We start from the raw sequence: 26610 nt of genomic DNA on the forward strand, positions 1-26610 counted from the left end.
ACATCCAGCACCCGAGATCCTTAACTCGGGGCCGTGCTCCCAGCCTCTGCCACTGATCCCTGGTGTTTGTCCTGCACTTCTCAGCACAATGACAGAAAACCACTGTGCTCGGCCTGTTGGTGCTCTTGCAGCAAACATTTCTGCACAGGAACCAGCTGCTCCTCCTGGGTCCAAACACTGCCTCACACACATGGTCTGCCTCAACCTTAGGCAATTCCTCACTGGGGAATTCTTTTAAATCTCAGTGAATTGCCAGGTTTTCTTCACATGAGGCAGATCAAGAAGAGATAAGTACCTCCCTAATACATTGTGTGTTTAGTGTGTATGAGTGTGATACACTTACACATATCCACATACTCAATTCCACAGCAGCAATGATTTGGTTCCATATTTGCAGCCAAGGAAAGCTAGCCACAGCTCGTGGGCAAAATCCAGGTCAGTCAGATTTAACTGACACAGATGAGGAACAAAATTATTGCTTTTGTTCAAAGTCGAAGATCCCGTGTTACAGGCGTTGCAAAAAACCTGTACTGGATGGATGAGTTACTTTTTCAAGTAATAGTGAGATCTTTGTCAAGTAACAGAAATATCCTTTTCTCAGAAGTTCTACACACAACAGTAGAATGCTTGAAGAGCTTGAAAATTCCAGGTGATACACCAGAAACCAGAGTTCAGCCATTTAAAGCACACAGGCATCTTGGCAGGAAAGCAGAAAGAACTGTATGGACAAGGAATACTGACACAGAAGTAATCTGGATGATATCACAACTAAAATTTATCCCAAGAAACTCCTGTGTGCTTCCTCAAATAGCTGGGAGCTATGACCTGAAGGACGTAGCCTGGCTGGCTGCACCAGTCTGGTGGTCACCTGGCAGAATTTGTAGCACATTTGCTAACTTATCTTAGCAAATGGAAAGAATTAAAAGGAAAACCAGTGTTGGTTTCAACATTCAGGACTCAGAAGAATTTGTTTCTGCAGCTAGATGTTCCCCTCCTCACCTTTTCCCGAGAATCACATTCATATTGCAGGCTTAGTTCAGGCACTTTTATAAAATGTTCATCTGGAATAAAAAGTCTGCAAAAATTATTTCTGCATAATTTAAAAGTAGCATTTCAGTCCCATTAGAGGTTGATAGGTCCCACCACATGATTATGGCTGTTATCTCTAATGATCTGACTGCTGCCATGAGACATTTGGAGGCTACTGTATAGCTGTAGTTAAGGTTTCTTCATAAACAAAAATATTTTCCTACCTATTAAAAAGAAAAAAAAAATATACTAAATGCTTTATACAGACAGAATCTGCTACTATGGAAATAAATAACACGGAGTGGAAAAACAGTGTCTTAGCTCCAGGGTAAGCTAAGCTGCGGAATGTCACATTCCCATTTTCTGGAGACTAGCTGCTGCTTGGCAGGAGGATCTCCAGGTCTTTGCCATTTGACACGACAGAGTTGCTGGAGCAGCTAGTGGCCACGTCCAGGGGGGCACCCAGGGAGGAGGCCTGGCACGAGGCTTTGCTCAGGGGAGCAGCAGCAGCAGGCGACTGGGCGAGGCCGGGTTTCTTGGGAGGAATGGGCGGAGGGTTCCCTCTCTCTGCCCTGGGAATGGTGGGTGACTTGATTCCAGGAGACAAGGGGCTCAGCGGGCTGGACACCTTGACAGGGCTCGGGCAGTGCCCAGCCTCGGTTTTGGGGCCGGCGGCGCTGGCCAGGTTCCGATAGTCCGTGCCAAAAGGGGAGCTGTTAGGGGAGACGGGCTTGATGGGGCCCTGCTGGCTGGTGAACCTGGACAGCACCTGCGTGACCGTGTTGCGGGCCAGCTGCTTGGCAGCGGAGTTGTCAGCCAGGGTGGGGGACAGATCCCGGGAGGGGGGGCTCTGCAGCCCGCCCGGCTGCTGCTCCTGCTCCGCCTGCGACTGGAACTTGTGCCTGGCCGCGTGGAAACGCTGGTTGATGCCCACCTGGTAGGAGGACTGGTAGCCAGGGCTGCTGGCGGAGGCTCCCCCCAAGCGTTTAGTCAGCACTGGTGAGGAGCAGGGAGAAGGGGTCAGAGAGGAGGCAGCGGTGCTGCTGGGGGACGGGGATGCCCCGGCAGAGGGGGGCTGCGGCATCGCGTGCACCGGCGACTCCGTTCTTACGGGAGAGCTTCCGTTCTCCACCGCGCCTTCTGAGGCCGCGGCAGATTTCTCCCTGGGGACTTGGCCCTCTGCAGCATTTGTGTCCCCAGCCACGTGCAGGTCTGTGTCACAGTGCCCGTTGGATTTTGCATAGGAATGAACAGGCGCAGAGGGGCTGGCAAACGCGGCGTGAGGAGCCTTGCTGCCGCCGGCGGGGTTTGCCCGCTCTGCCTGCAGACCCTCGGTCTGGCAGGACACAGACTTCACTGGGGGACTGTCGGTTGTGACCCCCCGGGATGTCACCGAGGGGCTGGCGGGCACAGGCTTGGAGGGACTGTGCTCCTGGCAAGAAGCCTCCAGCTCTTTCAGGGCTTTCTTCAGACATTCCACCTCTTCTTTGAGCGCTTTTGTACGGTTTTCTTCTCTGTTCAGCTTAGCTTTCAGCTGTTCTCTTTCAATGTCAAACTCTGAGAGCTGCTTTTCTACTTGTGCTTCCATCTGCAAACCCCGCTTCCTCTTGGCTGCCAGCTCCTCTTCCAGTTTACTCACCTTGCTCTTCTCCTTTTCCAATTTCAAGCTCAGTTCTGCTGTCTTCTGGCCCTCTTCAGCTGCTTTGGCAGTGGCTTTCTTGCACTCCACAACGAGCATGGAAGACAGTTGCTTGTGGCGTGCCCGTTCCTCCTCCAACTGGCTCGACAGCTTCTTCTGCTCTTTCTCAAACTTTTTCACTTGGGACTTTTCAAACTCCACCTGGAAGTTAAGAACAAAAGAGATTTAAGGGTACCATAAAACCTCCTGAAAGCAAATGAAGGGCAACACCCCAAAAGGGAACAGGTTTACTGTGTATCTTGGAGAAATTACACAGTAAAAAATGACAATGGCTAAGAAAGAGCTTATTGCACCAGAAATCAGCAAAATAGTCTGGAACATAGTCAGCCTGCACATAGTAACAATTATTACTTACTAGTAGTTTTATCCTGTGTGAAATTCAATTGGCCTTTAGTGACATACACAGCCAGTCTGCCATGCACTGACAGAACAAGCAAAGCTTCCTTCCACCTCATTTACCACTTTGTCAGTTTGCCTTTTAAAGGCATTTAGGCTTTAAAATGCTGATGTGTTATGTATGCTTAACAAAGGCTACAGCGCTTCAGTAACAGAAAACAGTGGCTTAAATATTTATTAGCATCTCTGAACAACACCCCCAGGAGATCTCCCATGACTTATTCTGAATTTTGAGAACCGCAGCGAGCTATCAATTGCAAATGCAATCCTGTTCTTCCCAACTCCTCGGATTTCAGGCTGAAGTAAGATTTCAAAGCACCCGATTGCCTATTAACACCTTTCAGCACTGCTCAGCTACCAAAACACACTGAGCCACGCAAGGTTGTTTTTCATATCAAGAAGATAAAAGCTGGGAGTGCCTTGCAGAGGGAGGCTCCTGCTGCTCCCCAGCACAGCCCTGCCCAGCTGCCCGGGCTCCTGGGGCTGTACCTGCTGGGTGAGGCGCTCCCGCTCCTTCTCCAGCATGTAGGTGACATCGTCCCCCTCGGCCGTGTCCTGGGCGTGCCGCTGCCTCTCCTCCTCCAGGTCCAGGATCACCTGCCAACGACAGCAGCCAGGCACGGATCAGGGCCTGGGCACAGCCCCGGAGTGACACGGCAGCTCCACAGAGCCCAGCTCAACTCCAGGCACAGAAAAGCAGCTCCTGCACGAGCCCAATACGTGCAATGATCTGGTCACGTTGTGAAAGGCGTCAGGGAAACCTGACACTGGATCTGTTTTACCATGAAATATCTACATGGCACACTTTTCCCCCGGGCTGTGCAATACCCTTGGGAGGAATGGTGTCCTCAGTGCAGACGGCCGGGGCTGGGAGGGGTCTCTGGAGACCACCCAGCCCACCCCCTGCCAAGCCTTGCCCTGCAGGGCTGCGCAGATCAGCCCAGGAGGGTTCTGAATATTGGCAGGCAAGGAGAAGCCACAACCCCTCCCAGCCTGTTCCAGTGCTCTGTCACCCTCAGAGTAAGTCAGTTTTTCCTCCTATTCAGCTGGAAGTTGCTGTATTTCAGTTTGTGCCTCTTGTCCCTTGAAAGTCAGAATTTCCTGGCAGGAGCATCAATGCAAGCCCAGCAGGAGCAGAGGTGCTGCATGCAGGAGACACAGGGCTCAACAACAGGACAGCCCCTGCTGGGGCTCCAGCAGCAATTCCCACTCAGGCTGCCCCCAGTGCCTTACAGGGATTTGAGGACTCCAGTGTAAAGTTTATTTTAAAGAACATTAATTTGTTCTTCCACTTAAGAACAAGATGAGCTCTTGAAGTGAAACTGCTTCCCAGAAGGGCCCAGTGAAGGAGCTCCTTCAGCTTTAACACTGAATTACATGAATAATTGAAATGCTATTAACAAAAAAGCCAGAATACAAACTTCCCAAGAGGCTCTGCTTATCTCATCACCAAAACTAAGCTCTCCCAACACATCCTCACCATGAATTTAGCAGCTCCTCAGTCTTCCTGAAATTGAAGCTTCCAAACAATGCTTAAACATTATCAAGTATACATCCTTGCATACTTGAAGTAGACAGGAAGAGGAAAAGGTGGAAAAATATCTGATTTTACTGCATGACTTAGTTGGATAATGGGCTGAGAAGTGAAGCCCAGCCTTGTTCTTACTTCTAGTGACATCAATTTTTGTGGTAGTATGGTCTGACGCATGACCAAGCACTTTATGGGTGTCAACACACATTAGAGGCATGTCTGAATAATAACAGGTGCTTCATTAAAGAGGCCAAATGGCACAAAGAATACTTTTGGTCACTCCATACTTCCTTAGGGAAGCACAAGGAGGTGCCTTCCCCTGGCAGCAGCTCTTCAATAACCAGGGAGAACAAGCCCCAGGCAGAACAGTGATAGCTCTGCTGAGAATTCCATCTCCCAGAAACCCTTTCGTGCATTTTGGGAAGCATCACACCTCCCAGCTGTAAGCTAGATCCTTTTTGGTGTGTCCTAACAAAAACATCTTGTGTATATTTCAGATTCTGGAATTATAACTAATCAGCTCAGCAGCTGCATCACCTGCAGTGAGAAGTTCAAACAAAGGTGCCAAGTCCTTTCAGTTACCAAGGCTCAGGGAACTTAAGTGTTTTTGCTGAAGTTAACCTGTCATTAAAATGCAGCTATAACTTCTGCACATCTCAATTGAGGCAAAACTTACCTTTCTGTGCCTGCTTTCAGCAGCAGCTAGTTGGGATAACATTCTTTCCTGCATATTCTTGCAGTGTTTCATCACCACTTTCAAAATAGATAAAGGATTGGAGCATACTGGCTGCTTTTCACCATGATTCCCCTCTTTCAGGGTCTCAAAATCTCTCTGCAAAGCCATCAGTGGATCACTGATGTTGTATTTCCCATAGCGTTCCTCAATGAATGTGTCCCTGTGCTGGGCCTGCAACACAAAAACAAATTTGCACTTTAATATGCTCAAACTAGCTAAAGAAACCAGGCTTTATAGCTAATACTCCTTTTCCCCAGTTTTCCATTCAAAGAGAATTTAACACAGTCTGATTCATATCCTGTTATCTGCTAGAAATAAAGGCAATAAAGACAAATCTTGCTTAAAAACACAGCATCTCCACAACACATCCAGTCTACAAACTTCCCCATACCACAGCTACCTGCCAGGGCCATGGCTGACATTCCACAGCTGTGTGAAAGGAAAGAAGGTAAGTCCCAACTCTTGCTCAATAAGAGATTTAATCATTTATTGTCGCATCAGTGAAAGAAGCAGTTGTGTGCTTTCCTTGACTATGTCAACATCAAAGAATTCCATGTTGAGCAATTAAAGAGTTTCATTCTGGCAAGAGCCATAAATCTGTGAATTGTTAATAAAATCTTTAATGTTCTCATCCAGACTAAACAGAGTTTAGTTTCTCAGGACAGGAATGATGAGGTTTCCTTTGGTGCTTGTGAGAATTGAGACAACTCACACACACTAGGCTCTGCATTTACAGTGCTTAGTGGCTGGACTCCATGAGCTCAGAGCTCCTTCCAACCCCAATTATTCCATGAATCAGCCATTCCATCTGCAAATCTGTTTGTTAGGATACCCATAGGCTTATCCTATTCAACAATGCTCTAAAGGTCTAGAAACAAAATGAAATCTCACAGACAGATATGAAAGTATTATCTGTGTGCTCACCACCACGATAAGAAAGCAAATATTTATGCAACAAAAGACACAGAAAAGCAGAGGCAGATTCACACAAGAGCAGGAGTCACAGAACCGTGGAACATCCCCACTCAGCAGCTGGTAGAACTACCCTGGAACAGTGAGGGTTAAATAATAAAACTTGGCTTTACTCAAAGAGCTGCTGAGATTTGCTGGTCCCACCTGAAATGCAGCCATGTGATTAACATGAAATAAACTAAAAAATTTGATTTTTGCTCTTAAAAGGAAAAGCGTTTGCATTACTTTGACAAGAGGCATAAAAAGCCCAACCCAAAATATCTTCTCCACGACCAAATTAGAGACATCCATCCTGTGAGTCCAGTTTGGAGCTGGATTTTAACCCTGCAGCAAACAAACACAGAGGAACAGCTCACACTGGCAGACACCCCTCCCTCTCTATCAGCAATATCCGTCAGGAACTGTGGGTACCTTTGATCAGAGCTTCAGATATTGTTCTGACTTTACACAATAATAAAAAGGAGAGGAAGGAAAAGATCAGCCCTGGAAATGGGAGAGCAGCCCTGGATAATGGGGCAGCCCTGGTTTAATGAATCACAGGAAAAACCACAGGTTTGGGGTTTTTTTAGGAACAGGGAATCTTCTGTTTTTCTGAAGTGTTTATAGAAGTGACTCAACGAAAGCTCCACAGGAGTGTGGAGGGAATTTCTCAGTGACTCAAGCATTAATAAGTCTGTAAATATGAGCTGGGATCTCCATCCAGCTGGCCTCGCTGCCTTGACAGAGGAGCTTAATCCCAACTCATCCCAGGCTGGCCATTCCACACAAAAACACGGGAGAGACCCCTCAGAAGGGCACCAGTGGGTAAACAAACCCTGCCTTTACTGCTGGGCAACTTCCAGCAAATAAGAGCCCCAAAACCCGAGAGGAAGGTGATTTTTGCAGACCCAAGGGTGTAACAAAAGCCATGTTTTCCTCTGCTCCCCACAGCGCTGGGCTCTGAGCTCTGCATAAACCACCCACTCTGAATTCAGTGGGGTGGTTTATTTCCTGTTTGGGAAAGAACAAGAAGTTCTTCCTTGCTACTTTGAGCAATTAAGTATTTTCCTGAGCTAGCATGACAAACAGATGAGACTATCATAACATTAAGAGCTTTCTCAAGTCCAGCTATTCTTCTTCAGTAGCCAGCAGAGCATAAACATTTAATTAAAGTTGTCTAGACTGGAGAAAGTCTTAACCAGGTCATGCTCCACCGAGCACACCACGTTTGCAAGCACAAACCCAGGGCTTTGGCGTGAGGGCCACCACGCACTCAGAAATGCAAACAGGGATTGTGCAGCCTGTGACACCTCTGGGCCACCTGAATCACTGAGGCAGCTCGTGGAAAATGAATTTACAGTGCCAAAATCTCCAGAGGTGGTGTTACACAGGTGTGGAAATGGCCCAGAGAATGACTGCTGCCACGGCTCGTGCTCCTCCTGAGGCAGCTCTGCACCTCAGCTTTCTGTCACTGGAGGCCAAATGTCTTCAACTCCTGATTTTCGGGTAAACAAACCCTGCCTTTACTGCTGGGCAACTTCCAGCAAATAAGAGCCCCAAAACCCGAGAGGAAGGTGATTTTTGCAGACCCAAGGGTGTAACAAAAGCCATGTTTTCCTCTGCTCCCCACAGCGCTGGGCTCTGAGCTCTGCATAAACCACCCACTCTGAATTCAGTGGGGTGGTTTATTTCCTGTTTGGGAAAGAACAAGAAGTTCTTCCTTGCTACTTTGAGCAATTAAGTATTTTCCTGAGCTAGCATGACAAACAGATGAGACTATCATAACATTAAGAGCTTTCTCAAGTCCAGCTATTCTTCTTCAGTAGCCAGCAGAGCATAAACATTTAAGTAAAGTTGTCTAGACTGGAGAAAGTCTTAACCAGGTCATGCTCCACCGAGCACACCACGTTTGCAAGCACAAACCCAGGGCTTTGGTGTGAGGGCCACCTTGCACTCGGAAATGCAAACAGGGATTGTGCAGCCTGTGACACCTCTGGGCCACCTGAATCACTGAGGCAGCTCGTGGAAAATGAATTTACAGTGCCAAAATCTCCAGAGGTGGTGTTACACAGGTGTGGAAATGGCCCAGAGAATGACTGCTGCCACGGCTCGTGCTCCTCCTGAGGCAGCTCTGCACCTCAGCTTCTGTCACTGGAGGCCAAATGTCTTCAACACTTCTGATTTTGTCCTGTCTGAACTGGGTTCTACCTTAAATAGCTGTCCAACTTTCGGAACAGAAGGAACCTGATGGCAGAGGAACACTCTAGTAGTGAGCCCAAAGTGAAAAAAGTCAACCTAGATCTCGGATGCCAGCACAGAAAACACAAACCCACAGAAAATCAAGGTTAAGTGAGAAGGAAATAAGGTTACCAAATGCAGTGTTAGTTAAGGAGTGGAAGATTCCACCTGAGCACCAGAGATGACATATGTACCTCCAGCATCAGCAGTTGTGCTTTGAAAGCAGATGCAATTCTGTGCAATTACATCTGATTCAGTACCCCCACCTCTAGCACCTCAAACATGCAGAATGTCAGTTTCCCACCAAAATACTCATATTCCAGAAACAACTATATGGATCAGCAATTTTCAAGACTATCAAACTGACCTCTCCCAACAGGAAAAGAAGATAACATATAAGCTTGGGGTGCTTTAAAAAAAAAAAAAAAGAAGGAACTATACATGTAAACTACCCCTAAAAATAAACTTCCAGTGAACTGCAAAAGTAAGGCAAAAGAGGGGGTTCCACGTGAAACTGGCTGCCTTTGAGCTCCAGTTTGGGTCATGGACCACTGCTAGTCTGTCTGGGAACAGATAATTCTGGTTTTATGGGGCAGAAGCAACATCTGACCCAACTGAAAAGATGTTTCCTGTGCAGGCAGGCTTTGCTTTGTTAGGAAAAAGCTACTGCTTCCTCTTGGGATTTCTAGGCTGTTTTGGGATGAATGTTTCCCATAAGCTACTTCTGTATTTTTTTAAATAAAATATTTCTTTCTACTGAAACCTTGTTTATGTGACAATATTCTCTCTCTCTTCAGTAACCTTTACAACTTGTTTTACTGGAACATCAAACAGGGAATTTCCAGGACCTATTTCAAGTGTTTTTTGGACATCAAGTAGAGCATTTCTCCTCCCTGCAATTTCAGAGTTCAGGTTTTAACCCTTGCTACAAAACAAACACACTCTTAATTAACTCTAGCTACTGAGTTTGCAGTTCTCCATAATGTGATAATTTGCACAGAAGTTCCTCCTTCGTGTAGCAGAGAGTGGAATAAGCTTTAAATAGCTCCTTGCTGCCTTGAACTTCCTTATTAGCTTCTCTCCCCAGAGACAGAAGTTGGGAATAAAGACAGGCTGAGGTCACAGCAAGCACGGGGAGAGAAGGGAAATGGGGGTGGGGACCTCAGCCTTTGCCCAAAAATAAATGTCAAAATGCTGGAGTGGGATTTGCAGCGCTGCACCAGCCCCAGCCCTGCAGCAGTGCCAGGCACAGAGCCACCCAGCAAATCGCTCAAATGCAGCATTTAAAGCCCCAACTGCCACCACTACAGCGAGGGAGCAGACCTGATGAACGAGAGCTACCCACCCCTGCCCATGCCAGAGCTGCTCCCAGCTTTTTGAAACAGAAGATTTCTCAGGAAACGCCGAGCGGCACAAAACTGCAGCTCCCTTTGCTCCCACAGCACAGCACCCATGGGAGCACTGCTCCATGGAAGCTGCTCTCTGAGTGATGCAGGAGCCCAGTCTGCTCCATCTGTGAAAGATTTAACAGCAGCAAGGGTTTGTGCTACTCAACTTTTCTTTTTATTTAAACAAAAGGTAGAGTTGGGTTTTTGAAACTGCACTGTAAAGCTAATTTCTAAGTCCACAACAAACAGCACCTAGTTTTTCATTAATATTGCTCTACAGTGAATCACTGCCCTCAGAAGCAGAGGTGAATAGCAGCTCCCAGTCATTAACACAAAATAGCTTCTATTCCAGCCTAAACTGCCTGAGGCCTCATTAACATAAAGGAATAAGCCAGAAAGCTGTTTCCTGTTTTCTAAAAGCAAACAGAGCTTCAGCTCTAATGTATGGAAAACAGGGGGGAGGGAACAAAGTGCTCAACACAGCGATAGAGATCCATTTAAATATTGAATTGTTTCCAGTCGTGGTGTGCTATTTCAGAAGGCAAACCTGTGGCTCATGCACCCCTTCCTACACTGCAATAAGGACCGAGAGTCTAACTCAGGATTATGCAACTCTCTGACAGCATCTGGGTTTTTTGGATGATATAAACACAATTATAACTACAGGAAAAGGAGCACAATAAGAAGTCAGGCTTAAAATCTGTTCCAAGGAGAACATTGAAATTTATGTAGTGGACAGGAAGCCACTTTCAGGAAAAAAAAAAAAAAAAAAAAAAAAAAAAAAAGGGTTTGGTTTTTTTTTTTTTTTTTTTTTCCAAAAGGTTTTTAAAAAAAGAACCCAACTCATTCCACTGAGCCGGAAGAATAACTCCAAGTTCCCAGGCTGCTGCTTCTAGAAAGCTTGAGCTAACTGGGAAAAAATTAAAGTATTAGAAGGGAATAGGTAAGAATATGTTATTTATTTTTAAATTAACGACCTACTACTCACCTTCTTTACACCGACGCATATTAGAAAAAAAAAAAAAAAAAAAAAAAAGAAAAAAAAGTGTTGGTTTTTTTTTTTTTTTTTCTTTCCAAAGAGGTTTTAAAACAGAGGAAGCAAACTGAAGCACTGGGAAAGAATATTTTGAATACAGTCAGTTTGTCAGACAGCAAGGAAGAAAGGGCCAGGGTCTGGGGAGAGGGGGTGAAGAGAGGAGAAGAAAGGAGTGAGTTGAACAAGCAGTGTCTGCAACACCAGGCTCAGCAGCTCGATGCTGACACACAGAGAAACAGGGCCAGTGCCAGCCAACAAGTGCCTGGCACCACGAGGGAGAGGAAAACTATTTTAAGCTTTGTCATCTGCACGCATGGATTCTCTCTGCTAAATGCCAGATGCAAAATGTTTGTCTCTAAGCGTGCAGGAATATCGATTATTGCAGACTGGACTGCAATCAGATGACATGCTTACAAATGAAGGCACTCTTCCTCTGCAGTGCCTGTCCTTTTCTGCAAAGTACCAAAGGACTTGACTCAAACAACCAGGGCTCAGAATAATTGAAATCTGAAGCAGAAGTAAAATTAGCCCGTGAAGGGAAATGTGTTTTTGTTACTATGAGGGAAGCAAACAGGCAGACAAAATTCTGATTTCCAACCACTGACATCTACGTGTTCAACACAACTGCTGGAGAAAATCACTGCTGTGGTTTAGGGTTATGCAACCCCCTAAGAAAGTTCAGAGGCTTGAACTCCACCTGCTGCCAACATATACCCACATTTAACATAAAACTATTACTCCTGAAGGAAATGCACACAGCACCTGGGGAACTGAGAGAGCTGAGGCCACAGACAGCTCCTCTGCGTGTGGAACAGCCAGCTCCTCTCCTGGAAACTACAACTCAATTTGTCCCATTTATACAAGCCAAACCAAATGCTCTCAAGAGTGCAAATCTTTAACTCGGCCTTAGAAGTTCAGGGCAGCACTTTTATGCATCAAAACGTGAGTAAACAGATTAGCAAGGTTTCCTTTAATTAGTCACACACAAAGTCTTTTGGCCAGCGAGGCACGTAAAGCTGTTACCACAGTTACTATCAGCAAACAGTGAGAAAAACAGTGCAAGGCCAGTATTTCTCTAGCTGTATATTCCAAATAAATGGACAAAGCTGGAAGGGCTCTGCTGCTGAGCCTTTGCCCAGGCAGCAGATGAAGCATGACAGGACTTTTCCTTCCAGGCATGGAGAGGGCAGCAGAGCTGCTGGCAGCAGGGAGCCAGCATCACTGGGGACAAGCCCAGGAGCCACAGAGCAGCACAGCTGGAGCCCTGCAACATCCCACAGGGCACATCCCAGGGTGGCAGCTCTCCCCTGAGATCATCCCAGGAGGCAGCAAGAGCCAGCTGGGATTTGAAGCTTTCCTTGCCCTTTCCCACCAGCTCCAGCTGTCCTCGCAGTCCTGAGATGAAATACTGCAGCACATCCCTGACAGAGGAAGGGAAAATAGCCCTAACCTTTGATTAGAGCACTATTTTATACTCCATAATTATCAAGCACAGGTTACAAATTCATTTAATTTCTTCTCAGTTATGAGTACTTGACAAATTATGTTAAAGGGTATTCTTACTGATTAATCTCCTCACACAAGAGGGAACTGCAGGTTAAACTTCAACAGCAAAGATAATTGCTTTACACTACTGGAAGGCAGGCAATAAAAAGCCCTTCTGGAATGGAGCTGCTACATTTCTTCCCGTCGGTCTCTCTGTGCTCCACTGTACACATTTCACACTGAAATTCTGAAGGGAGGCTTGTTTTGGTAACACATTCTGACCACACACAGAGAAAAAATGGCTCTCAGGACAGAGCAGAAACCTGCAAGTGTGTATCAAAACAGAAAACAAACCTTCCACCTGACCAGTAGTTTTGAGAGGATAACAATATTCCTCCAAAATAAAAGGATTATCTAAATGCAAAAGCAATTAACAACAAACATAAGTACCCCAACTGTTCTGGAGGAGGATATGCCTCCACTCCCCTAAAAGATGTTTGGAATCAAGCTGGAGAAGCTTTTGCTGGAAAAGCAAGTCACTGCATAGCTGCAAGTTTTATACCTTATGAGCAGTGACAGGTCAGCTTGAAAAAGCCTTCAAGATTCAACCCTGACACAACTAATTCCTTCCAAAATTGACCCCTGCCATCATTCACAGCACTGTGTTTTTTCACTTGGCTGAGGCTGAGCGCCAAGCAGGCATCCTGCAAAGAGCAGCAGAACTGCACATGGACAATGGATTTCCCAAAATAATTTCCAGGCTCAACATCAACACAGCAAAGTGTGCAGAGACCCAGAGTCCCTGATGCAGGCCAGCATCACACCACGCCAGCCAGGAGAGGCTCCAGCCCTGCCCTGCCCCACCAGCACCACGACCTCAGCTGCACTGATGCTGAAAGTGGCTTTTTGGAGCAGTTTTAGCTGGCATCTGCCTCACTGGAAGGTTGCACTAGTGCTCGTGCCAGCAAAGGGAAGGAATCAGCAGCTGAGCACTCAGGGCTGCTGCTCTCAGCAGTGCCAGCTTATGGTGGCTTAGTCAACACAAAGCCAGGGGTGCTTTTTGCTTACTGTGACGTTATTGTCACTAAAAGACTAATCTGTGATCCCTCTTGGAGAGAGGAGTGCCTGCTTTAAGCAGCCCTCCTTGCTGAAGGATCAAAAAACTAGAAAGGAATTCTGGTAGACCTTTTACACAACACATGGTTCTTTATCAGAAAGGATGAAAACACACATGTAACACTGTACTTCAACAGCAAAATGCTTCTTGCAGCCAGCTTCCAAGCCAAAGTTATCTACAGCATTTACTATGCAGTCCTGCTGATATTAAATGGGATTCTGAACCAGAAATGAACTTCACCTTGGACACAAGCTCTCTGCAGAACTCACAGTAGTGCTGTTGCCATGTTTGTTTCTTATCCTGATACTTAAAACCTACCTTTAAAGCCTCTATGACAAGATCTCTTGCTTCTAATTCTCCCTCAAGAATGCTAAACAGCGTCAGTAGTTCTGGTTTGCTGAGTTTTTCCAGATTCATCCTGAAAACCTGAAAAATAATGAAACCTAGTTTAGTAGGCATTTCTTTGGACATTAAGATCAGTATTCGAAGCTGTGACATACAACCTCCAGCCCAGCTTCCAGCCTTTTGGATTGCAAATTGCCCTGAGGGGGGATAATTTTCTCTCCAGCTTCCACCACCAGTTGCAGAAGATGCATTTGTCACCTCCTCCCAAGGGACAGGAACATCTGCACACCCAGATGGCGATGGCAGAATGTGTGGGCTAACAGGACAGCACAACACTCACCAAGCAGCAGCCAGAGTTGACAGGAGAGGGGAAAACCAGGGATATTGAAAAGTCATACTGATGACACATCTGCCTCACACAGCTGCAAGCATCACTGAGGAGCTGTGATGAATGAAGGCCAAAGTGGGCCACCCACAGGGGCTCGGCAGTGATGGGAACTGCTTCCTGGGAATGCCATTATCCACACTGATGGAGCAGGCCCAAACCCCTTCACAAAAATCAATGCCACGGAAAATACACACTTAATTACTATTCTTTCAAACCGTTTCAATATCAGCATCATTTATTAAATATAATTTTGCTGCCTACGTAAGAGATCCATCATCTGAACTGCACATAGAGAGGCTTCATATTCCCTTGCATCTTTGCTGATGCACTTAATGCTGTCCCATAATAAGCCTTTTTGTCACATTATGTTGTTAAAAGTGGAAATAATTCCAGACTAAACCCTTGTCTCTGATGAAAATATACCCATTGATACAGCCTTGTGCTTTGCACAACCATCAAATACACTTTTCTGAGTCCAAGTCATGTCCATCTTTCACCACACTTCATGTCAAGCAGAAAATACTACAGCATGAAGAAGCTACTCAGAAATACCAAACTCCAGTGGCAAGTGATAAAGGGTTAAATTAGCCCCTACTGGAGAAGTGTATGCAGCTAAAACATTCAGCTGAAGTCTAGCTTGTCTGAAGCCACTGCTCCTTTACAACTGATTTGCATAACTGTGCCTTGGAGAGTTATACACAAAAGCAAGTTCTGTCTTGTTTGTGCCAGAGCAGTTTTCCAGTGGCTGGGAACAGAAAGTTCTGCTGTCTTCATGCAGCAAGAGAAATCAGAAATCTACTCTGTGCCCCTCTGCTAAGCAGGGAAGTGTCTCAACACACTGACATCCCTGCCTCACGGTGTTTTACATGAAATTCCATAAAGCAGCAATGTTTCTTACAGGCTCTGCTGGCTCACCCTCCTGCTGGCATGGGCTGCTCAAGGCAACGCCAGTGGAAGTGACCATGAGTTCCAAAACCAAAACTGAACTGGACACCACAGATCTGAGCATTGCTTTTCTGCTCCCTGCTGCAGATCCATTCCCAGACTCAAGAGGAAAACCCACAAGTGGAACGTTTGGGAAATCTGCTCCTATCTGTCACCATGTCGAAAAGCCCTGATCAAAACTTGACACAAAGGCACAATTTAGGAAACTCACTGTATTGACTAAAATCCCATTTCTGTGGGCCAGGGCAGTGCTGGTGACTCTTCAGCACTGATCCCTTCTGGCCAGCCCATGGACCTTGACACAGAGATGTCCAGGTGGGAGCCTGAGCATCCCCTCAGCTCTGGACACGGCCGGAGGGCTCTGCTGCCATGGGGAGCCTGACTAGCTGAGACCACATGGAAGGAGTGTGATTTACAGCTTGGTCACCTTAGGAAAATGGAAGAGAGGGCAACAGAAGCAGCAAAGAAATGCTGAAAGATCAAGAAGTAGCCAGACAGAGTGAGAAAAGACACAGCCTGGCTCTAGTCTTTGATATTTACCACGTTTGTGTGGGTGCTGATGTCAAAGCTGCAGCATTTCCCTGGGCAGCCTTTAGATGTGAAATATCCAAACATCTGCTTAGGAGATGCATGGCTGGATTTCAAAACCATCTCAGTCCTTGCCCAGACTAAACTCACAGGTTCTAAGACTGAGCCAATACCAGTGGGAAATGCCTTTTATTGCCAGACACTCACCACGTTACAGCAGCACTGGGCATTATAAACCTGAACCAAAAAGGAGAAGCTTCCTCAGAGATCTTAGAGCAAAATGTATCCTATATTTCTGTCACCCCAGGACAGTAAGTGTTGAACATGGACTTTCAACATGACTGCATCCATGCTTTTCCTTTATAAAGAGATGATGTGGAAATGTGCAGCTGCATCTCCCCAAGAGCTAGCAAACAGCTCAGGCTTATAGCAAGGACAGCTACCAGCTGCAGTTTGGTGTTTTAAAGCTATTAGTCAGGGCAGCAATAATTCCAGCTCCATATTCTAACTACTCCCATTGTGACTCGTGCTTCCCAGTGCTGCAGGAATAAGCCTTGCTATTCTCACCACGCCTCTGTAGCCTTTAATGTGCTTAATAACATAAACAAACCCTGTCCTAAAATACACAGGTAAAAACACTTAAGAGAAATAAGGAGAAGGAGCCAGTTTGCACAGTAATCATTCACCCAACAACAAGAGGTAACATTAAAGGTATGTAAGTGGTAGAGCCTCAGCTTCCTCATGTGCACCCTGCTGCAAGAGAAGATCTCTGCCTGCTTTGTTTGCACCAGTTACTTCACGCTGCTGAGGGAACAGACTGGGAGCAGATGCAACAAATAAAGTCACTGCTCTAAAAAAACCCACCAAAATGTACCTGCGTTCTCCAGTGACCTGCAGGGAACTTTCAGAGCACCCCAGGCAGATTTCTGTTATGCTGCATGGATCACAATCCCAAGCATTCCCTTTAAGGGCCACTCTGCACTTGGGAGCTGAAAATTTGGGGGGAAAAAGCCCTATTTTTTTGATGTTACTGTTTTACAGAAACAAGAAGCATCTCTGGATCAAAGAGCTAATAAGCATGTATTTAAGCTCCTTTTCCCCTATCCAAATCTAAATGCAAATCCATTCCCAGCCCTCCAGGCTCCTGAGCTGACCTTTCCAAGCTGCTTTCAAGCTACACATCCCTGTGCCTTCCCTCATCCCACTTTTTATCAAAAGATCACACCAACTCCATTAAATGATCCAGTTCTCCCCTTGCACACAGTCTCATTCTGCCAAAGGGATCTGGGCACTTCAGCTGGGGAATCTCACCCTCTATTTCCAAACCTTTAACCAAGAGACAGAGCTTCCCAGCATCAGAACCAAGACCCAGCAACTGCCAGGCCATGTTACCCCTTTACACCAGGGAAACACACCGAGTGCACTCACACAGATCACAAACCACAAAGACCTTGTTGTTTAGTCTGATTACATAAATATTTTCCCCGAGCCTGAGATACACCACCATTTTTGGACAATAAGCCAGAGTTTAGAGCATAAACAAAGATAATCACCTTCTGCTTGCCTAAAGGTGAGCTTCCTTTAAGCTGTGTCTCCCTGACAGACCCACACCCACCCTACAAGGAGACAACACCTTTCTAAGAAAGTTATTTCCCAGTATTTCACTGAAAATAACCACGGAGAGCAGTTCAAGTGTCCCTACAACCAGCAGAGCGGGGGAGTTATCTCTGGCATGTGCCACTTGAGGAGCACACAGATAAGCTGGCAGCTCCCTCAATCAGGGCAGGATGGTCCTGAAGCCACACCAGGAGACATTTCACTGCTCCCTCACACACGGGGGCACCGAAAGAATGCTGCCAGCACAGGAGAACCCCACCTGCCGACCCCAGGGGCTGGAGTCAGGGCCAGGAACCCAAGGGGAGCTGAATGCACAGCCCGAGGCACGGCGAGAGCGGCTTCAGGATCCTCGGCCAGCCCTGGGCTCAAAACTCTTCTACTTTAATAAAAAAAAATCATGGAGAACAAAGCTTGTTGCTCCTTCTTCCTCGGAAAGAGGGTATTTCCTAAACCCGCACCAACGCCACAATGGCGACAATTCTGAATCAGCTGGATTTTCTTTCCTGTGCTCCTGAAGAGGAACTAGCATTTTCCAGAAGCCAGCACGGGCAGTCGTGTAATCACACTAATGGGAGAACCTAAATGACCCGCTTGAGAAGTCCTGACAGACAAGTTCCCAAAACTGCTTCTGCGTGTATCGCGTGGTGTTTGAGCAGCTCCGATAATTACACGTGTTCACGTAATGAAAAAAAGCTAACACAGACTTAATAATTGTGCATCCACAGTGCTACCTGGCATTGCATCACCGCTGTGGAGATCTAGGTTAAAATGAGAAGAGTTTCTATTTCCTTCACCTCTGTATGAGGTTAAAATGAGAAGCGTTTCTATTTCCTTCACCTCTGTATGAGGTTAAAATGAAAAGAGTTTCTATTTCCTTCACCTTTGTGTGAGGTTAAAATGAGAAGAGTTTCTATTTCCTCCACCTTTGTATCTCAGCCCCAAAGGAAAAAGGGCATTACCCACACAAAACCCATCCCCACCGCATGAGTTAGTGAAGCCACGCTCAGAAGGAAGCAGGTTAGCCAGATTGTGAGCAGGGGTTTTGTGCGGGTCCTTGAAGCCCTGCGCGGCAGAACTGGAACCGTGGGGGCTGCTGACCCCCAGCCCCCGGCCCGGCGAGCCCCGCGGGTCAGCCCGGGACACCGGGCACGGCCGGCGCCAGCGGGGAACCGGCGCTGCACCGTGCGGAACGGGCACCGACCGGGGAACCGGCACCGACCGGGGAACCGGCACCGACCGGGACGGGCACTGTCCGGAACCCGGCACCGACCGGGACCTGGTACCGACCGGGGAACCGGCACCGACGGGGACGGGCACTGTCCAGAACCCGGCACCGACCGGGACCTGGCACCGACCGGGACGGGCACTGTCCAGAGAACCGGCACCGACCGGGACCTACCGGCACCGACCGGGGAACCGGCACCGACCGGGACGGGCACTGTCCGGAACCCGGCACCGACCGGGGAACCGCCACCGACCGGGACGGGCACTGTCCAGAGAACCGGCACCATCCGGGGAACCGGCACCGACCAGGGAACCGGCACCGACCGGGTACGGCCACTGTCCGGAACCCGGCACCGTTCGGGTGCAGGGGCCGGGCTCGGTGGCTCCCGCGCTGCACCGGCCCGGTACAACCGCGGCGAACAAAGAAACGGCGCAGCGGAGCCCGCGGCGGCGGGGAAGGAAGGCGGGTGCGGGGAACAGGAACCGGCTCCATCGGCTCTCGCTCCGCCGGGCCCGCTGCACCGGGCAGCGCCGCCCGCATCCCGGTAACGCCCCCCGGCCTCCGCGCCCCCCGGCACCGCCCCCCGCTCTCCCGTTCCCGCGAAACCTCCCCTTCCCCTCCCCATCGGCCGCCCCGCCCCGCCCGCTGACCGACGGCCCGCCCGCCAATCAGCGCCGCCGCCGCCGCGGGCGCGGGCCAATCTGCCGCCGGGAAGGCGGGGCGAGGGCGGGCACAGCCAATGAGGCGGTGTGGAGGGCGGGGCCGCGGGTGAAAATCCCTTTTGTTCGCGGCGGAGCGAGAGGGCGGCCGTGATTGGCGCGTCACTTCCGGCGGGGCGGGGCCGAGGCACCGCCCGGGCCGCCGCCCCCGGCCTGTGGCAGAGTCCCGGGCGGGTCCCGGTCCCGGTCCCGGCGGCGGGGAGGGCTGTGCGAGCCCGGGGCACGGACAGGGGGACAGGGACCACGCTGGAGGAGGCTCGGGGCGGGTGAATGCCCGTGGTGCCCAGGGTAGAGCACAGAGCAGTGCCCTCAAACCCCTCACGGTGCCCGGGCAGAGCACAGAGCACTGGCCTGGAACCCCTCACGGAGCGCGGGCAGAGCACAGAGCACTGGCCTGGAACCCCTCACGGAGCGCGGGCAGAGCACAGAGCACTGGCCTGGAACCCCTCACGGAGCGCGGGCAGAGCACAGAGCACTGGCCTGGAACCCCTCACGGAGCGCGGGCAGAGCACAGAGCACTGGCCTGGAACCCCTCACGGAGCGCGGGCAGAGCACAGAGCACTGGCCTGGAACCCCTCACGGAGCGCGGGCAGAGCACAGAGCACTGGCCTGGAACCCCTCACGGAGCGCGGGCAGAGCACAGAGCACTGGCCTGGAACCCCTCACGGAGCGCGGGCAGAGCACAGAGCACTGGCCTGGAACCCCTCACGGAGCGCGGGCAGAGCACAGAGCAGTGCCCTCAAACCCCTCACGGTGCCCGGGACAGGGCAGTGCCCTGGAACCCCTCACGGTGCCCGGGCAGAGCACAGAGCAGTGCCCGCAAACCCTCACGGAGCCCGGGGCAGGGCAGTGCCCTGGAACCCCTCACAGAGCCCGGGACAGAGCACAGAGCAGTGCCCTGGAACCCCTCACGGGCCCGGGGCAGAGCACAGAGCAGTGCCCCCAAACCCCTCACGGTGCCGGGACAGAGCACAGAGCAGTGCCCTGGAACCCCTCACGGTGCCCGGGGCAGGGCAGTGCCCTCGCAGCGGTTCTGAGCCCTGGTTCCCCGCCATTGCGGGACAGTCCCTCTCCCCTGACGCTTCCAGGTCCCGCTCCCCTCCTGGCACCTGGACGTGGCCTCACTCTGGACACTGATGGTTTGCCCAAGGGTGTCCATGATATCTGTTGTCTTTGTGCAGCAGCGCTGCTCTGCAGCGTGACCCACCTGGGCAGTGGCTCACCTGGGCAGTGACCCACCTGGGCAGTGACCCACCTGGGCAGTGACCCTCTTGGGCAGTGACCCACCTGGGCAGTGGCTCACCTGGGCAGTGACCCACCTGGGCAGTGGCTCACCTGGGCAATGACCCACCTGGGCAGTGGCTCACCTGGGCAGTGGCTCACCTGGGCAATGACCCACCTGGGCTGTGACCCACCTGGGCAGTGGCTCACCTGGGCAGTGGCTCACCTGGGCAGTGACTCACCTGGGCAGTGGCTCCCCTGGGCAGTGGCTCACCTGGGCAGTGACCCACCTGGGCAGGTCCTCGGCGTGGGCACAGCCCTCACTGCCGGGCACAACTTCCCTTTGAGGAGCAATTCTTCTGGGCGGTGCCGTGCAAAAGCCAGCGCTCCGATCTCTTTTCCTGCTGCCGGCCGAGGAAGGAGCCCTGGATGCTCGCTGGAGGGAATGCTGCCCGCTGGGCTCAGCGGCTGCACGGCCGAGGGCAGCAGGATTTGTGCTGCCGGAGCTGCTCACCCAGCACTGCGCTGAGCCGGCGGGACAGCGGGCATGGGAGGGCACGGCCGATCGTGCCGCCTTTCCACGAGATGCGCTTGGCATCGCTGATTCCAGAGAGCTCAGAACAGTTGTTAATGGCTTTTCCCACTGCTGGGAGCACCTTAAGCTGCACCAGAGGAGGTTTAGCTGGAACCTTAGCAATAAATTCTTCACTGTAAGGGTGACGGATTACCCATTGGAATGGGCTGCTCAGGGAGGCTGTGCAGCCCGGGTGTGCCCGGCCGTGCCCAGCCGTGCCCAGCCCAGCCGTGCCCAGCCCAGCCGTGCCCAGCCGTGCCCAGCCGTGCTCAGCCCTGCCCAGCCCTGCGCCCCGCCGTGCCCCGCCGTGCCCCGCGCTCCGGTGCCGTTGGCGGGGCTGCCGCGCCCCCGCGCGTCCGCAGCTCCCGCTCAGGCACAGCTCGGCTGCTCGGGAGCGGCTGCGCTGGGGCCGTTTTTCCAAGCTGCACAAAGCACACCTAAAACATTCACGTCTCAGAAAAGCAAGGGTTGTGTTTCCTTGTATTTCCAGGCTGGCACGGGCCGTCGGCGGGATCATCTGCTCGCTGGTCATTCCTGCTGCAAACATTCCTGGTGCTGCCCAGTCCCGCTCCTGGAAACACAGGAGAAAGGAGACCTTTGTGCAGAGAGAGCTTTGCGTGAGGCTGATTGACTAGAGATGAATTGAGCCTGGAAAGGTCATGGATGCATGCGTTACATCAGGGAACATCTGGCACCAAAAGCTTTTCTGTTCTGGGGCTGGGTGAGGACACTTGATGAACCCAGAGCAAACATCTGAAGGGATTGAGAGTCCTGAACCTCCTAGGTGGTCTCAGGGGTGGCAAATAAACAACTGCAGCCTTTAAAATTAGTGCAATTGAAAGGGAAAAAAAGTTTAATAGCTGAGTCCGTACAGAAAAAATATATTAAAAGATAAAGAATATATTCAGTTGCCCACTGGTCTGCACTGAGGGGGCAATAAATCATCTGCACAGGACAGGAGAGGCTTTCCAGGTCTGGAAGACATCTCTCTCCAGGCTGTTTGGTCACTTTGCATTTTTTAACACGCAGTAGAGGTACTGGCACAGACTACCCAGAGAAATTGTGGCTGCCCCATCACTGGAAGTGTTCGAGGCCAGGTTGGACGGGGCTTGGAGCAACTTGGGATAGTGGAAAGCATCCCTGCCCATGGCAGGGGGTGCAAAGAGATGAGCTTTGAGGTCCCTTGCAACCCAGGCCATTCTGTGGTTCTGTGGTTGCCAGGTGTGTCAGACACAGGCAGAAAAATCAGGTACCCTGAGAGGCTGTGCAGGGTGGGTTTCTGCAGGAAGGAAAGAGCAGAGACGTGCCAAGAGGAGGGCAGCTCCAGCTGGCTCCAGCGGCTGCACACAGACAAGGACAAGCACAGGTATGTGCAGGAGGCTCTGGTTCCCCGTGCCTGTTTTGGAACCTGTCACCCGAGTCCCAGGGAAGGTGAGGGGCTCTGGGGGGCTGCAGGCCCTGTGGGGTGAGAGCAGGAGGTCTGGGCTCTTTGGGGAGCCAGGAACCGGGATGGGCCCCCCCAGCAGCACTGGGCAGGCTCCTGTCCTGCTGCTGAGGATCAGCCACCAAAACCTCCCAGCAGGGAACGAGGTGCTAAGAGAGAGATTTCTCCTGAAGGATCACAGGCACGAGAGATAAACCACAAACACAAACAATTAGGAAGAAGCACATCTGTCATGTTCTTGATGCTGTCGGAATGAGAATCCATCTGGGAAAAGAGCCAGCCCTGCCTCCCTGGGAATTATGTATTTTTTCTTTTTAAATATTGTATGACATCCATCTCTAGAGCTGTGTGTTGTTTGTGCTGGCATGTGGGTGTGTATTTCTGAAGGCTCCCCATATTAACACAAGATCTATAGTCTCATTTTAGAAAATTTGCGGCTATAAAAATATATTTGGGTTTGACTGAGTGTTTTTCCCTTCCCTCCTGAAACTCTGGAGCCACGTAAAATAGCTTCATAAAACTTGTAGAGCTTTTTAAACTAGAAGTTACTGCCTTGCCTTGCTTTTCAAAATGCACTCTTGATTTTAAGTGTTGGGATATTGTTTGCTTTTAAACTAGTGAATGCTGGAAAGATGCTCTAAATTCCTTTTTTATTTTGTTGCTTACTGAGAAAAATCCCATTATACCGAAGGGAAATGGGAATAAAGCATTTCATAAAAATATATGGTATATAAGCAAAAAAAGCCTCAGTCTTCCAAAATGAGTGTGCAAAAAAAGGGTAGCGTTCTCTCAGCATGATCCCTTGAGTAAATGCCCTCCCTTGGGAACACAGTGGCACCCAAACGAGTGTGAGCCCCTCCTCAGCCCCAAAAAGCTCTCACCTGTCACTGGTGGGGGTTTGTTGTATTCCATTTTATTTAAATGGTATGCTCTGTCTCACCCCTCCGAAATGTATGGTACATTCTAAGCCTGTGGTCCTGCCCTGAACCCTCCTGTATCTGCAATCCCATTGGCCCAATGTGATTCCGCGCCCACTTCAATTCCCCTCTTAAGCTGTGCTAGGGGATCAGTCTGGCTCTGAGCCCTCCCTCTCTCTCAGCCTCTTCCCCCCTCTTGCCCCTTCCCTCCCCGAGGCTCCCCCTCCCTCCCCCTTCCCCCCTTTTCCCTCAGTAGCCATGCTGTACCCGGGGTTGGGACCCCAAATAAACCTTCATCTGATCAGAAGCCGTGTGGAGTCTCCTTGCCTGCCTGCTGCTGCCAGCCAGCTCACAGCCTAGGGGGCCCTCTGGGGACATCCCCGGGGTACCCCCACCCCAAAACGCACCGCAACAGGGGGTGCTCAGGGCCACGGGAGTGCTGGGTCCCGGTCCCGGGTGGTCCAGAGGGGCTGCACCTGAGGGGCAGCACGGTGCCACTGCGGCCGCTCTGCGGCTGCTCCCAGCCTCTGCTCCCACCCGTGGGGAAAGGCACTGGGCCCAGCAGGAAGGGACGCAGCCCCCGAAGCCAGGCTGGCCTCCTCGCACCCCTCTCCTTTCAGTTACTCTGTGGAGAGTGTGGAAGCAGCTCCAGTTCAAAGGATTTGGGAAAACCCTTTTCCCAATCAGGCAATTTGTAATTTCAGTTGCTAAGTGTTTCCCTTCCATTCCTTGGCACTCTAGCACTGTCTGAATTGGCTTTCTCAGCACTTCAGGAAGGCTTGTGTTACATTATGTAAGATTTAACAGCCATCACTTCTCCAAAAGTAATACAGAAAAGTGTTTTTTATGACACAAGAGGGAGATTTCTCATTTGGGAAACTGATTCTTTGTTATTTTCAAATGACTGCTTTGGTGCAACTTCAATCTAATAAATAATATTTGTAATGAAAAAACTAGAAGAAATTTTGTTGATATTTTGATAAATGGAAATGCCTGCTGAGAGGAAATTAAATTAGTCTTTTTATCTTTATTGGTGCATATCATATACATTTATGGGTCGTATTTAGATATAAGGACCCCTCAGGGCACTGCCTGCATTCACAGAAGCACGGGATGGGTAAGGCTGGAAATTACCATGGTGTGGTCTCCTGGTCCAGCCCCTTTTGTGCCTTTCTGGAGCTGAGCAAACTGGTCCTGCCACAGACCCAGCCCAGGAACCATCCCAGGCTTTCCAGTCTCTTCAGGTGGTTTTCCTTTTCTCTCCATGACCATTTATTCACCCATTAGTTCATCCACTGGCCTTTCACGTGGACATACTGTCCTTTGCTGGGAGCAGTGGGGCCCTCCATGGGTCCCTCAGCCTTTGCTGCTCAGCCTGTGGCACTGGTCTGCCTGGGCAGCAAGCTTCTCACCATCCCGAAAATATTAATTACAGCCAGGGAGAAGAGGTGTTGCTTTGCTCTCCTGAAGCTGTTTAGCAATTTCCATGGAAAAAGCACTCTGGGAGCTGCTGGGTTGGTGATGACTTTCCCGGCAGTGATTGAGTGCTCTGATAAGAAGCAGCAGTTTGTTGCTGCCTCATTTGCCGTGCCGGGCTCTTTCTCTGCAGCACTTAATACTGTTCTGGCCAGACCAAGGTGTAAAAGAAGTGGAAAACAGAAATATACTTGGAAATTACCACCTCCTAAGAGCACAGCCCTTGGTCGTGCTTTCTTTGAATTACCCTACACTCCGTGTGGTGGGGAATTGCTTTCTGTGATGGAAAACTGCTCGCCAAAGCCTTGGGACCCTGAGTGATTTCTGTGCCTCTGCAGTCATGAGAGCACAGAGGAGAGAAGTGTGAAAACCAGGACAATAAATGGGAAGGGCAAGTTCTCCCTGAACTGATTGAGCATTGAGCTGGCTGACTAATGTTTCCTAATTATCTAAGTGGAAAAGGGGGATGCCAGGAGCTGTGTGGGGCTCACATGGCTCATGGCTGCACAGTGTCCATTAGTCCTCATTTTTGAGCAGTATATTTCTGCATGGCACCTGTTCTTGCCATCGCTCCTAGGTTGTCCTTCTTCACGAGCTGGTTTGCTCTGTTTTATTTCTCCCTCATGGAAACTCATTTATTGTTTTACATTAGTGTGTGAAGCCTTGAAGCATCTCTTCCTGCATTTAAAGAGGAGGAGAACCCTCCCTCTGTGACATTCCTGTGCAGGGCTGGCTCTCGCAGCCTCGCTGAGCAGCTCTGAGGTTCAGGATGGGGTGGTTTGGTCAAACCCATGCTAATGAGCAAAGTGTTTAATCACCAGCTGCGCCTTTCGTGAGTACTGGATGGGGAATCACAGAGCAGAAGAGTTTCCAGAAGAGGAACCTGCTGCAGTCCTGCCAGTGGTGGAATCGGGACCGCAAAGAGCTGAATCTGGGGAGCGCAGGGGAAGCGCTTCCCCACCAAACACCCTGTGACATCCTGTCACAGACACAGCAGCTGCTCTCCGAGGGTGCAAAATTAGAGGCTCCACGGCATATGCACAGGGTATAGAGGAAGTCAGCAGAAACCAGCTTTACCTTCTATGGGGACTACTAAAAAGGAGAAATACTGACTGCTCCTGGAATTCAGTGTCTTTAGGGAGAGCTCTGCACCTTTGGAGAGGAGGGAGCCGCTCCAGAGGAGCAGCACACCTTGCAGCAGTGGCCCTGGGCTCCTTCCCCTGTGCCTAACTCGCTGTAGGAGCACAGGGGAACTCTGCACTCACATCATCCAGATTATCCAACTCACACCTTTGTGAGGCGTCTCTGCCCACAGAGATTTGGCCCTTGCTGCTCTCTGCTGCTGAGCTCTCCACACTGAGTCTGCCAGCGATGACAGAATCCTCCAGCATCTCCCCCTGACTCCGCATTCCTTGGCTCGTGCCGGTTGTTTGTGTGCCAGCTCTGCTGCTCCGTTAATGTGCCGAGGAGGGCTTCTCTCAGCAGGCACGGCGGCAGCCAGGGCTTTCCTAATGGGGATCAACGGGCCAGAAAGGAAACAGCCACAGCAGCATCCACTCCCTCAGGACCTGCTGGACACACCCTCCCTCCCCCAAACCAGGAAAA

The 26610-nt window shown here is 50.1% G+C and overlaps 1 protein-coding gene across 2 annotated transcripts in view; it reads right to left on the reverse strand.

Moving 5' to 3' along the window:
- Positions 1-1031: 1031 nt before the first annotated feature.
- CTTNBP2NL (CTTNBP2 N-terminal like) overlaps positions 1032-26610 on the reverse strand; it is a 31496-nt gene continuing 5917 nt past the window's right edge. Inside the window, exons 2-5 of one of the 2 annotated variants that reach the window (XM_041427094.1) lie at positions 13925-14032; positions 5332-5562; positions 3614-3721; positions 1032-2869 (exon numbers count right to left, since the gene is read on the reverse strand). In XM_041427094.1, the coding sequence (XP_041283028.1) occupies positions 1400-2869; positions 3614-3721; positions 5332-5562; positions 13925-14023 (1908 nt within the window). In that variant the 5' untranslated portion in view covers positions 14024-14032 and the 3' untranslated portion in view covers positions 1032-1399. The remainder of the gene's footprint in view (positions 2870-3613; positions 3722-5331; positions 5563-13924; positions 14033-26610) is intronic. The other variant, XM_041427095.1, reaches the window with a different exon arrangement.

This window comes from Onychostruthus taczanowskii, unplaced genomic scaffold (genome assembly GCF_017590055.1).
Source record: "Onychostruthus taczanowskii isolate IOZ18803 unplaced genomic scaffold, ASM1759005v1 scaffold97, whole genome shotgun sequence".
NCBI classification, from domain to species: Eukaryota; Metazoa; Chordata; class Aves; order Passeriformes; family Passeridae; genus Onychostruthus; species Onychostruthus taczanowskii.